This window comes from Oryctolagus cuniculus, chromosome 15 (genome assembly GCF_964237555.1).
Source record: "Oryctolagus cuniculus chromosome 15, mOryCun1.1, whole genome shotgun sequence".
In the NCBI taxonomy this organism is placed as follows: Eukaryota; Metazoa; Chordata; class Mammalia; order Lagomorpha; family Leporidae; genus Oryctolagus; species Oryctolagus cuniculus.
The window spans coordinates 64,548,341-64,562,803 of record NC_091446.1 but is presented as its reverse complement, the minus strand read 5'-3'; the positions used below and the strand labels follow the sequence as shown (position 1 = coordinate 64,562,803).

At 37.3% G+C, this 14,463-nt stretch overlaps 1 protein-coding gene across 11 annotated transcripts in view; it reads left to right on the top strand.

The window, feature by feature from the left end:
• PPP3CB (protein phosphatase 3 catalytic subunit beta) overlaps positions 1 to 14,463 on the top strand; it is a 64,137-nt gene that overhangs the window by 40,092 nt on the left and 9,582 nt on the right. For 5 of the 11 annotated variants that reach the window (XM_070057007.1, XM_051823060.2, XM_051823057.1 and 2 more), the window contains exons 10-13: positions 5,076 to 5,153; positions 9,701 to 9,727; positions 11,753 to 11,837; positions 14,293 to 14,390. In XM_070057007.1, the coding sequence (XP_069913108.1) occupies positions 5,076 to 5,153; positions 9,701 to 9,727; positions 11,753 to 11,837; positions 14,293 to 14,390 (288 nt within the window). 11 annotated transcript variants of the gene reach the window in all.

Sequence of the window (14,463 nt, the reverse complement as noted above, 5' to 3'; positions counted from 1 at the left end):
TGAAGGTGCAGGGGCCCAAGCGCCTGGGCCATCCTCCACTGCCCTCCCGGGCCACAGCAGAGAGCTGGACTGGAAGAGGGGCAACCAGGACTAGAACCCGGCACCCATATGGGATGCTGGCGCTGCAGGCAGAGGATTAGCCAAGTGAGCCACAGTGCCAGCCCCAAGCTCCATCTAACTTTCAAGATAAACCTTAATCTTTGGCACAGGATCCTTGGGCCTTCCTTACTCTCTTCAACCACATTCCTGTCCATTTCGTATTCCATCCATAACACATCACAGCCCATTTTCTATTAAGTGTTATGCTCTATAAGTTTTATGCCGTCATACTTTTTCTTTATTTTTCATAAAAGCTTTATTGATTTGTTAACTCAGGTATCATATGACTAATCAGTTTAAATTATACATTTCAGTGGTTTTTAGCATATTTTACAGAGCTATACAATCGTTTCCACTGTCAGTTTTGGAATATTGTTGTCATGTCCCCCAGAAAACGCTCTGCCTATTAGCAATCACTCTTTTTTTTCCCTACAAACCCTTTCTCACCAGCCGTAAAACCACTAGTGAATTATCTCCATTGTTTTGCCTATTTTGGACAGTTCATATAACTTGAATTAAACAGTATGTATTTTTTTGGTTTGTTTTTTAGATTTATTTATTTATTTGAAAGGTAAGAGTTAACAGCTAGAAGGGGAGAGACATTTGGTTTACTCCCCAAATGGCCACAATGGCCTGGGGATGAGCCAGTATGAAGCTAGGAACCCAGAACTCCATCTGGGTCTTCCATGTGGGTAGCAGATGATCCAAACACTTGAGCCATCTTTTGCTGCTTACCCAAGGCGTGTTAGCAGGGAGCTAGATTGGATGTGGAGCAGCCATAATTCAAACTGGCGCTCCTATGAGATGCCTGCCTCCCAGGGTAGAGCTTAACCCACTGCACCACAACACTGGCTGTAATATGTGTTTTGTGTGTGTGTGTGTGTGTGTGTGTGATTAGCTTCTTTCTCTAACATTTTAAAGATTCATTCATATTGTGGCATAAATTGGTACTTTATTCTTTTTTTTATGATGGACTTACATTTCATTATATGTATATACCACGTTTTGTTTATTCATTCACTAGCCGATAGACATTTGATTGTTTCTTCTTTTTGACTGTTAGGAATAATGCAGTAAAACCCATTTGTAAGTTTTTGTGGGCATTTGTTTTCATTTTTCTTGGGTATAGACTTGGGAGTGAAATTACTGGGTTATATGATAACTTCATGATTAACCTTCCAAAAATCTGCCAAACTTTTCTGAAGCAGCTACATCATTTTACAATCCCCCCAACAGTGGATATGATTTCACTGTTCGCATATCCTACCAACACTTGTTTTTTTTTTTTAATTTTTCTTGGGAGGCAGAGAGAAAGAGATCATGTGATCAGTCCTCCATCCACTGGTTTACTCCCCAAATGGCCATGCTACAGCCAGGAGCCCAGAATTCATGCTGGTCTTCCCACATGGGAGACAGGGACCCAAGAACTTGAGCCATCATCTGCTGCCTCCCAGGGTTGTACTGTAGTAGGAAGCTGGATGGGAAGCCGAGCCAGGACTGAAACCTAGGGACTTCGGGGTAGGATGTGCACATCTGTAGTGGAATCTTTTTTTTTTTAAAAAAGACTTGTTTATTTATTGGAAAGCAGAATTAAAGAAAGAGAGAGAGAAAGAGAGAGAGAGAGAGAGAGAGAGAGAGAGAGATCATTGCAGTGACCTAGGATGTGCCAGACTAGAGCCAGGAGCCCCATCCGGCTCTACCACATGAGTGCAGAGACTTAAGGACTTGGGTCATTTTCCACTGCTTTACAAGGCACATTAGCAGGGAGCTGGACTGGAAGTGGAACAGCTGGCACTTGAATCCGCACCATATGGGATCCTGGTGCTGCAGGCTGTGTCTTAAACTGCTGTGCCACAGCACCAGCCCCTTGAGTGGCATCTTAACCACTGAGCCAGATGTCTGTCTCCTTACACTTGTTATTATATGTTCTTATAGCTATTATAGTAGATAGAAGGTGGTTTTGATTTGCCCTTCGCTAATTAAATAATGATGTTGAACATTCTTTCTTGTGCTGCTGGTCATTTATATTAATCATTGGATGAATGTATTTTCAAATTCTTTGTTCGTTTTATAATTGGGTTATTGGCATTTTTTATCGAGTTGTGTTTTACATATGTGCTAGACAAAATATTTTCTCTCATTCTGTGGATTGGCTTTTCACCTTTTTTTTTTTTTTTTTTTTTTTTTTTAAGATTTATTTATTTGAAAACGTTACAGAGAGAGTTTGAGTCAGAGAGAGATCTTCCATCTGCTGGTTCACTCCCCAGATGGCCACAACGGCCAGAGGTGGGCTGTTCTGAAGCCAGGAGCCAGGAGCTTCTCTGGGTCTCCCATGTGGTTACAGGGCCCCAAAGACTTGGGCCATCCTCTGCTGCCTTCCGAGGAACACCAATAGGTAGCTGTATCAGAAGTGGAGCAGCCGGGACTTCAACCCACTGCACCACAGTGCTGGCTCCAGCTTTTCACTTTCTTGATAGTGTCCTTTGAAGCATGAAAATTTTTAATTTTGATGAAGTCCTGCTTACCCATTTTATTCTTTTATGGTTTGTGTTTGTAGTGTCATACTTAAGAAATCATTGCCTAATGCAAGTTCATCAAGATTTATTCCTGTTTTCTGCCAGTAGTATTACAGTTTAGCTCTTAAAGATAGATCTTTATTCCATTTTAAGTTAATATTTATATGTGGTATTTAGTTGGAAGGGAGAGGGGACCCAACTTCTTTTTATTTATTTATTTTTTGTATGTGGTTGTCCAATTGTTTCAGCACCATTTGTTGAAAAGAGTGTTCTTTCTCTACTGAGTTGTTTTGGCACCTTTATTGAAAATCAGTTGATGTTAAATGTGAGTTTTTATTTCTAGACTCTGATTTCTATTGCATTGAACTGTAAGACTACTTCTTTTTTAAATTTCTATTTAGAATGCCTTATGCCTTATCTGTCCTTTCTACCTGGCAAACTCCTAGTTCATGGTTTTTTTTTGTTTTTTTTTGTTTTTTTTTTTAAGATTTATTTATTTATTTGAAAGGCAGAGTTACATGGAGAGAGGAAGAGACAGGGAGAGAGACAGAGATCTTCAGTCTGCTGGTTCATTCTCCAGATGGATTCAGTGGCCAGCAGTGGGGCAAGCCGAAGCCCAGAGCCCAGAACCCAGAGCCCAGAGCTTCTTCCTGGTCTCCCATGTGTGTGACAGGGGTCCAAGCAATTGAACCACTTGGGCCATCTGCTGCTGCTTTACCTGGGGCATTAACTGGAAGCTAGATCAGAAGTGGAGCAGCCAGGATTCTAACCAGCACTTACAAGGAATGCTAGCGCCACAGGCAGTGGCTTTAACCACCATGCCACAACTCCAGACCCTTGTGATTCTTTTCACCTCTTGTCTACCAGTAGCCTTGCCTTCTCTCAGTATAGTTTTCATAACTCTTGTGGACATTCATTTAGATATTTATTCATGTATGTGTATGAATACAACTCTCCTTCAGTTTTCTTATTTCAGATTTATTTATTTGAAAGTCACAGTTACAGAGAGAGAGAGAGAGAAAGAGAAAAAAGTCTAGTATCCACTAGAAAAAAGTCTAATATCCTCTAGTGGCAACAGTGTCAAAGGCTGAGCCAGGCTAAAGCCAGGCCAAGAGCTTCATCCAGATCTCCCACGTGGGTGACAGGGTCCAGCACTTGGGCCATCTTCCCCTTCTTTTCCCAGACCATTAGCAGGAAACTGAATTGGAAGTGGAGCAGCTGGTACTTGAACTAGCGTCCATATGAGATGCTGGTGTTGCAAGTGGCAGCCTTACTCACTATGACATGATGATGGGCCCTCCCTTAGTGTTTAACTAATTTTTTTTCCTTAGGGTTAAGACTGTGCCTTTCATATCTGAATCCCAGAACTTCAGCATGATACCTGGCATGTGGTATACATTTATTTATGGGGAGAAAATAGATTTTCAAGGGTAGTATTATGTTTTACTTTGGACATGTTCATTTCTAGGTGCTTTCAGGACACTTGAGGTAATACTCAGTATGCTTTTTCTTTATTTACTGAGATTTATATGTGTTTGTTTACTTTATGCACTCATTTGTTGGGTACCTATTATGTGCCAGACCCTGTGCTAGGCTCTGGAGAAACAGTGGTGAAGAAAACAAAATCCTGCACTTGTGAAGCTTTTGTTCTGGTACAGCAAACAGACATAAACAAGTGATTTAAAGACAGTTGGCCATAAAGCCACCAAGGAAATAGCCTGAAGGAGAGCTCAAGACTGGAGATAAAAACTTTGGAATCATCTCCAGAAAGCTGCTTGAAACTATAACTATAATAATGGATGGAATTGCTAAGAAATGGGACATATAACAAGAATGAAACTACAGAAACAATCTCGAGGTTATCCAAAAGGGGGTAGGGTTAAGGGGTGATCTAAAAAGGTGGAAAGACCCAAAAGAGTAGAATCCCAGAAACCAAAGGGAAAAAAAGAATAGTATATAGAATAACCAAGGAGGATTAAGCCTAAGAAAGAATCAGGGATTCCTATTGTTAGTCATTAGTAAATCTTTAGAAATAAGTTGCAAGTAAGTACTGGAGACAATTTTTAAAAGTTAAATCCTGGGACTTTTTGAAACAGTGGGATTGTGCCATGATTTTTTATTTTTCGTACTCCTTAATTCTATATGCACAAATGAAAATTGGAGATGTCTGCATTCAAATGTTACTTATCTCTGTTCTTACCTATTTGGATTTTCCTTTTAATTTTTTTTTTTCGGACTTGAAAGTTTATTTCTTTAAGAATATCTCTCAAACATGTTTTACATCAAAAATTTTTTTCATTTTTGAAAGCCTTTGAATTTTTCAGTTCCATCATTTCTGGTATCAAAATATGTTTGTCTTCTTGGGTTAAAAATTATTTGTTTGAACGAATGATTGCTGTGCATGAATATAGATAGTTGTATGGGATAAGCTAACATGCAACTTTTTTTTTTTTTTAATAGTGACCGAAATGTTGGTAAATGTCTTGAGTATTTGCTCTGATGATGAACTAATGACTGAAGGTGAAGACCAATTTGATGGTATGATTACTTATCTTACTTTTTGTGTGTGCAAAATGGTTACTCTTGATTGCCTAGACGCAATATATATATTTTGCAAACAACAGTCATTGCTTTCAGATGGCCATGCTGTTTGATAAGTGACACATACTAATTTTAGGAATTCTATTTTTTTATGATGATTTAGAGAAGAAGATGAGTTTTGGGGAAGGGGAAATTTAGAAAGAAAAAAAAAACAGAAGAAAAGGAAAATAAAAAGGTATTACAAGGATGTGGTTCTTCACTAATATGGACACTGCCTAGAGACAAGAAAATTAAAATACTATTTATTTCATTAGTACAATATTCCTAGTGCATCAGAAGCATACTTTCACTTGTCATTCTTGACACCAACCATTTACTAGTTTGCTAGAGATTCTTGAAGTATTTTTTCCATAGAAACAAAGTTATACATGGTTGTTTGTTCCTACATAAGCCAACAAACCTGTGTATCTAATGTATACTTATAGCATAAATTAAATACCATAGACATCAGATGCCTTTGATTTTTGTTTTGAAATCTTTTAAGACTTTTTAATGTATTTATTTTAAACTTAATTAACTGAATAAATAAAATGGTAAACAACTTCCAAACTGAAAAATCTTTATTCCCTTCCATATTCCTATCACATCTTTGTTTTAGTATACTTTAAAAATTATTTGTTTGAGACAGAGAGAACTCTCATCCATCAGTTCACTCTCCTAGTGCCCACAGCAGTCTTGGGCTGGAAAGCTAGGAGCTGAGAACTCAATCCAGGTCTCCCACACTGGTGTCAGGAACCCAGTTACTTTTGAGCCATCACTGCTGCCTGCCAGTCTCTGCATTAGCAGCAAGCTGGAATCAGGAGCTGGAGCCAGTAATAGAATTCAGACCCTCTGATGTGCGATGTGGTGGTTCCATTCACTTGGCTAAATGCCTGCTTATAGTATGCTTTTTATAGTTGCAATCAATATTTAATTGGTTTCATGTATTAAACATGTTTTACATATTGGTAAGATTTAATAGTTAACATATTCCTAAGTATATTAATACAGCACAGTTTTCATAGTTAATTTCATATTGTTGGCAGTTGCATGTTACCCTTTTTATGAATTGCAATGCAGTAGACATATATGTACAGTAGCTTTTGTTTTCCTTCTTGGAATAAATTTTTTGAAGAGAATGTCAGAGTTAAGAAATATGAGAAGTTTGGCTTTGTTATTTTGGCTTTGAGCTGCCAGATTGCTCTGCAGAAAAACTGGTACTAATATGAAGTGCCTCCAGAAAATAGTCTGTAGACTCATTTCTGTACAGGCCCTCCTCATTGGGTTTTGGTCATTTTTGTCCATTTTGGTTGGTGTCTCTATAGCTGAAGATTATAGTTTGTATTCCTTTGATTTCTAATAATGATAAGAAACAGCTGTGGAAACTCATCAGCTCAATTGATCCTTTATCAAGTAAAATTGAAACAAAAACTATATGGAAATTTCTGGCTTAGAAAATAGATTTGGTTCTTGAAACAGTTGCAAGCCCATTTGTTAAAAGAACAAAGTGACTGTGTACGAGTACTGCTGTTGCCAACTGTTGGTGGCAGACAGAGATACGCTTTTATCCTTGTTTTTTATTAATAACTAAAATAGTATATTTGTATCTGTTTTTTTCTGGTTTGCATAAGATTTAATGGCTAACATTTATTTTTCCTTATTTTAATTCTTCTTTTGATGTTTGTGTTAAGGTTTTTATTTTTAACATACTTCAACGATCTATCTTTTCCTGAAAAATTTTGAGTAGTTTTGACTAGATATTTCTTTTTCTTATTCTGCTTTTGCTATTTGTTGTAAGAATATATCTGAGAACAGATTATCGTTCCTTATAATGACTGTGTTACTTAAGGCAAGTTATGTAACCTTTTTTGAGTCTTGATTTCCCTCATCTTCAAAATGGGAGTTAATGATACCTGTTTTATTGTGTCAGAGGTATTGCAATAATCAGTGATTGAGTTAATGACTAAAATAATTCTTGACACATAACCTGATTTTTTTGGAAAAATTTTCTGTTAATTTGACATATGTTGTGGGACTTTTTGTTGGTTTTATATTAACTCTATATTTAAATCTAGGGAGGTTTTTAAAAACACATAATTAGTTTATTTACTGTAATTACTACATTTAATAAATTCTGATATATTATTACTCTTTAAAATTACGTAGTTTTTTCTCTGTGAAAGTCTAATACTTTAGTAAATTTTTTCTTATTACTGTTATAATTACTATTTCTTTTAGTGTATTTTCTTTAGAAAGAAAGAAAGGAATACATTGTATATTAGTGGGTTTATCTTATATCCAACAACTTGCATCAGCATAATTATTCCTTACGGTAATTAAAAATATTTTTCATATCTTTTAGGAGTATGTTATTTACCTTAGCTGATATTGTTGTTTTATACATTCTTACCTTTTTATTTTTTGTTATCAATATTGCCAATTGTGTGTTAACTAGGAGTAGAGTTGGGCATTGCTGTAGTCCTCGCCTCCTGTGAAAAGAAATAAAGTTCCTTGTTCAGTCTAATTATGGTACTTGGTTTTGGGCAGATTTATATGAAGATAGACACTGAATCTTTTTTTGGATTCAACCAGGAGTAAATATAAAAAGTTTATTTCATTTCTACTAAAACGATTGTATCTATCTTATCGATATGAAAAATTATGCTAATTTACCCAATTTTTGTATCATTCTTGTATTTCAGGGATTAATAAAATTGATCATTAAAGAGGTAGTGCAGGTTAATGAAAAGGATTGACAGTTTAGAGTTCCTGTCATTACCATTCACTTCCTTTTTTTCTTAAGTCATTTTTAAAATTGTTAAGCACCATATATGACAATGTTTCTATGGGAAAATACACTGAGTTTCCAACTTCAAATACTAGAAATAGATCTCCCTTCACTGCCAGTATGGCAGGTACAGTTGCTCCTCAGCTTTTCACCTTTGCACTACCAAGTATTCGTAGCAGGAACTCCAAGAAAGTTTTCAGAATATAAATACAGGAGTTTGCATAGAAGAATGGGAGTGGCTTGAGAGAGAACAAACATTGAGGGGTTGGAGGAAATGGGTTAGAGAAAAGAACTATTGGAACTAGACAAATTTCCACTTCTTATTCATACTTCTTTATTTCTTCCCCTTAAGTCTGTCTTTCTTTTCTCTTTGGTGATATGCTTTCTGTCCTCTCTTTTTTTCTTACACTGCAATAGAATCATCCCATGAACCAGATCTGGGGAGAAATATGACTCTAGAAAGTAAATTTGGTGGGGTGGAGGTTTCTGTGAAGCCTGAATAAGGATTTAGCTTTTCTGTGGAGAGAAGGAAAGAACAGGGTTGGAGATTTTCCAGAGGCCAGAAGGAAAAAGTAGTTCTTGTATATTTAAGGCTGAGATTAGGTAAAGGAATAAGACCCTCTATTCTTAAGTGATGAACCTTTGGTTCTGTGAATTTTTTCAGGTATGCGTGAGGTCATTTTTAAGATAAAAATTGCATAAATATTGCATGTATAAATGTGCATTACATTCCTTTTAGAGGTGTTATAAAATCAGAGAATGGTTTTTGAACACTGATTTCGGGAAATTTAGAGTGCATACGGTTTCTTTTAGATAAATATCTTTGTCTTCAGTTTTATTATGGAAGTATATAATCCATATGTGTTATGATTTTACTAAACTAAATTCTACATTTCCTATAATGGAATCATACATTTCAGCATTAGAATAGAAGATACAGAAAGCTCAAATGAAACCACCCACTGCTGCCTACTTCTTAGAGCTGTTACTTGCTTGAAACAATCTGTTGCTATTTTTGCAAAAAGATGTCCCTCAAACTCCCAGATTTTATTGGGAACAGCAAGCACATACTGTTGCCTCTGAGTTTATGCAGGCTTTCTACAATTTAGATTCAAGAAAATACGTGCTCTTATTAGGGAGTGTGGGAGGCTTAGCTTTGCCTTTACTGGTAATGGGTGAGTTTTTCCACTGAGGTAGTTTACAAAGTTACCTACGTTTCTCTATATGTACTACAGATTTTGCAGGTGTTGATGTCCTGGAAGAACCACATGAGTTTGTATTTCATTTGTGTCATTACCTTTCACTTAACATACTTCCATGGGTGACACATTTCCTTAGGGGTATGAATATAAATGTTGAATTGTTGTTAGCACAGTCTTTTTTATCAGTCTTATGTGTTTTCACGTGTTTTTTTCTGTCCCTAATTATGTCTACTTTCATCAAATTTTATAGTCATTCTGTCCATAATTTCTTCTGAACACATATCTTATAAGATATCTTTACATTAGAACTCTACACAGAGGCATCCCTCTTGTTCACCAGATTCTACAATACTACATTTTTTCAAATTTTCAAATATGAGGGCCTTCATTTTTCTCCCTTTCTTTCTACATTCATTCTTCAGTACCACTGCCAAGTTAAATCTCTATCTTTTTATTTGTCTCAACCACCTTTTCTCCATCATTCACTTCCTTTTTTCTGGACTCTCCATCTGAAGAACGGCTCATATATGGCAATAAAAAAGGTACAGACCAGACAGAGTAATATTGTTTTGAAATATGACTTCATAAGTTATCCTCATGTCCATGTAAGTTAAGTTAGCACATTCATTGAGTAATGTTTATGCAGAGTCCTTTTGGGCCTTGTGCAAATTTAGTTTGAGTTTTATCTGAGTTAGTATTTGGTGTTTTTAGAAGTCATATTCCAAGATATCTGTCTTTCTGTGCATGGAACTATTTCCCCCCTCTTTTTCATTCCTCTTGTTTTAAAATTTCATTCTTTTGCTTATTTGTAATGTTTTGTACTTTTCCCTGCATGATTAGGGGTGTTTGATTGTCTGTCTTATTCCCCAAAGTAATTTTACTGTGGACATTTACTTTAATATGATGCATGATGTGTTTGTAGACTGATTTTAAATCCTGATTTGTACAGTGTTTTTATATTCCTGTGAATTTTTCATTTGAAATCAGTATAATTTACATATTCAGTTTTTCGGATATACAAATTAAGACTGAAAATAAGAATATACCTCATTACAGCCATTCTCTCCAATTTCCTACTGCTTACCCCCAGTATAGCTATTTTAAAAATTGTCAATTTGAAAACAAAGTGTCCCTATTAATTCATTAGAAGAGAATCTGACTTACCTTGTCTCCTTGGATAAGTCACCTAATAAATTCAGTTTCTTTTTTCTATAAAATGGGAGGATTAAACTTTCTAGCATCCCCAGTGTCTCTTCAAATTAATCTATGATTCTTTGATTTTTAGTAATTTTTTTGGCATCTTAAACATACCTATTTATTGACATGGTGCCCACACAGTTTGAGCTTGTAAAAACTGTCACTTCAGTGCTTAAATACTACCTTTTAAAACATCATAAATGGTTGTGGAGCCTATTTTCTCAGTGTCTTTTGTTTCATCTTTGAAATTGGATTTCTTTTTCTGTTTCCTTGCAGTGAAGTCTGGTCATCATCTTAGTTTTTAATTATATGTATTTGTATACAGGCTGCTTGAATTTTAAATGAGGTTTTCTAGCCCAGAAAGCTTAAGTTTGTTCAGACCTCAGTGTATGTAAGACCCTTTTTGATCTAGCCTCTTTAGCCTTTCCTTAACCTTTTCCTCAACCATGGTGCTTCCATCATGCTGAAGCACAGCTATAAGGAGCCACACTATCGGGTCCAGAGTGATTCTAGTTGCTATATATGAGATAACAGGACTGAGGTAGTTGTTCTTTCTGGAGGAGATCAAGGGAAGGAAGATAAAACCTTTGAGTCTTTCTTTAGCCAAGGATCCAGTTACTATGCTATACTCTTTCCTGTAGCAGTGATAGACAGCCACATCTAGTCTTTTAGAGATGAATTAGTAGTGATCCTTTAGCCATGTTTTTGAGTCTTTTCTCATTGCTATGTTGTACTTATTTAGGGACTTAAGCGCTTAAATGTATTTGCATGACCTTAGAGGACACCTGGTAGTCCAAGAGGTTGAGGTGTGCTTTGTTAAAATGCTGATACTGTCTTTAGTTTGGGATTACTTGCATAATAGTCCCTTCATACTGTTATTTCTAAATCAATTTGGAGTAAAGGAAGCTTATTCTGTCAAAGTATGATGGGATTTCCAGCCTGCATGTCAAAAGCTTGTGTGATAAATAGAAGACTGCAGAGCTATTACATTCTTACCTGGTAGTCTGCATGCAATGGGCTGTCTAGAAAAGAGACTGTAGGATTGTTATTTGTCTTTTGTCCTCTGGTTTGTGATGTAACTTTGGCTCAAGTTGTTTTCCCATTGCTGTTTTCTGATTAGTCAGTAATGTAAGACAAAGTTTGTGGATTACTTTTCATTTGTATCTCTTCTGAGACCCTGGTGTTAGGCTAGTGTTATTCTACACACTGAGGGAGTGAGAAACTTTTTGGCATGAGTTAATCTAATCCCTTCCTTGTGAACTGGTGACAGGGGATTTTATATTGGTTCAGAGTGTGGAATAGGCTAGTAGGATAATGTAAGCAAGGATGCCCTAAACTTGAGCCTTTCTTTCTATTTATTCCACTGAAAGTAGGTTCAGCTGCAGCCCGGAAAGAAATCATAAGAAACAAAATTCGAGCAATTGGCAAGATGGCAAGAGTCTTCTCTGTTCTCAGGTAATGATAAATTTTCCCAATTATTTGTTTTGCAGAAATTAATTTAGTTAATTATTGTACTTTGTTGCAAGCAATATCCTGCTTGACATCAAAAAGCAAAATGGTAGCACTGTTCCTATAAAGAGGTTGGTTGTACATTTCTGTATTGAAAGAGGAAATGCAAGTCCTTTTGAAAAGGGAACTTTTTTTATTTTTTTTTATTTTTTTTTTTATCTTTTATTTAATGAATATAAATTTCCAAAGTACGACTCATGGGTTACAATGGCTTCCCCTCCCATACCGTCCCTCCCACCAACAACCCTCCCCTTTCCCACTCCCTCTCCCCTTCCATTCACATCAAGATTCATTTTCGATTATCTTAATATACAGAAGATCAGCTTAGTATACCTTAAGTAAGTATTTCAACAGTTTGCTCCCACACAGAAACATAAAGTGAAAAATAATAGATGATTTTTTTTAAATGATGATGAAATCAGATCAGACCTATTGTCATGTTTAATCCCAGTGAGAGTCAAGTTGGGAATTGAAAATTTCTTTCTTTTTCTTTTCTTTTTTTTTTTTTTTTTTACAGAAGATCAGTTTAGTGTACATTAAGTAAAGATTTCAGTCGTTTGCACCCCCATAGAAACACAAAGTGAAATATACTGTTTGAGTACTCGTTATAGCATTAAGCCTCAGTGTACAGCACGTTAAGGACCGAGATCCTACATGAGGAGTAAGTGCACAGTGACTCCTGTTGTTGACTTTACCAATTGACACTCCTGTTTATGGCATCAGTAATCTCCCTATGCACCAGTTATGAGTTTCCAAGGCTATGGAAGCCCCTTGAGTTCTCCAACTCTTATCTTGTTTAGACACGGTCATAGTCAAAGTGGAGGTTCTCTCCTCCCTTCAGAGAAAGGCACCTCCCTCTTTGAAGACCTGTTCTTTCCACTGGGATCTCACTCACAGAGATCTTTTTGCCAGAGTGTCTTGGCTTTCCATGCCTGAAATACTCTCATGGGCTTTTCAGCCAGATCCGAGTGCCTTTAGGGCTGATTCTGAGGCCAGAGTGCTATTTAGGACATCCGCCATTCTATGAGTCTGCTGAGTATCTCACTTCCCATGTTGGATCACTCTCCCCTTTATTTATTCTATCGGTTGGTGTTAGCAGATACTAGACTTGTTTATGTGCTCCCTTTGACTCTTAGTCGAAAAGGGAACTTTGACCTTAGGGTTATTATTGCTCACCTTTGATATCTTGTTCTTGTATGATGAAAGCACTAAATTTACATTTTCTAAAATTTTTTAAAGATTTATTTATTTGAAAGAGTTACACAAAAAAGAAGGAGAGGCAGAGAGAGAGAGAGAGAAAGAGAGAGAGAAAGGTTTTCCATCCGTTAGTTTACTCCCCAGTTGGCTGCAGTGGCTGGAGCTGTGTCGATCTGAAGCCAGGAGCCAGGAGCTTCTTCTGGATCTCCTACACATGTGCAAGAGCCCAAGGACTTGGGCCATCTTCTACTGCTTTCCCAGGCTATGGCAGAGAGCTGGATCGGAAGTGGAGCAGCCGGGACTCAAACTGGCGCCCATATAGGATGCTGGCAATGCAAGGTGGTGGCTTTACTTGCTATGCCACAGCGCCACCCCTAAATTGACATCTTGAAACAGCAGGATAAGAAGGAGGGAACACTTTTCAGAGTACTGCTAATAATCTTGTCATACTTTCTAAGATGTCTCTTTTGTTGCAGCCATAAGCTGCCTTCCTGGGGTTAATTTAGATAGAAACATATAAATGAAAGGTGAGTCCTTAAAAATTTGTTTGCAAAACTGATTGTGTCAGACATTTGCACATTAGAATATATAAAATACAATATTTCTTAACTGTATGATACCCAGTGGTGAAGAACTATGTTTCGGTTGTAAGGTTTTCCCTCATAATCTGAAATGTTAGTTTATGGAAAGATGTATTATATTAGAATTGAGGAAAATAAGGTAACAGCAATGGGCTGGCGCCACGGCTCAATAGGCTAATCCTCCGCCTTGCAGCACCGGCACACTGGGTTCTAGGCACACCGGGTTCTAGTCCTGGTCGGGCGCCGGATTCTGTCCCGGTTGCCCCTCTTCCAGTCCAGCTCTCTGCTGTGGCCAGGGAGTGCAGTGGAGGATGGCCCAAGTGCTTGGGCCCTGCACCCGCACAGGAGACCAGGAGAAGCACCTGGCTCCTGGCTTCAGATCAGCACGGTGCACTGACTGCAGCGGCTGTTGGGGGGTGAACCAAAGGCAAAGGAAGACCTTTCTCTCTCTCTCTCTCTTTCTCTCTCTTTCTCTCACTGTCCACTCTGCCTGTCAAAAAAAAAAAAAAAAAAAGATAACAACAATGGATGTCATAAATTATGTACATATCTGGGCCTCATCACTTTTTTAAACTAAGCACTTACTGGAAGTCTCCAATGTTTGTCTTATCTCTTTGCTGTAGGGAGGAGAGTGAAAGTGTGCTGACACTCAAGGGCCTGACTCCCACAGGGATGTTGCCTAGTGGAGTGTTGGCTGGAGGACGGCAGACCCTACAAAGTGGTAATGATGTTATGCAACTTGCTGTGCCTCAGATGGACTGGGGCACACCTCACTCTTTTGCTAACAATACACA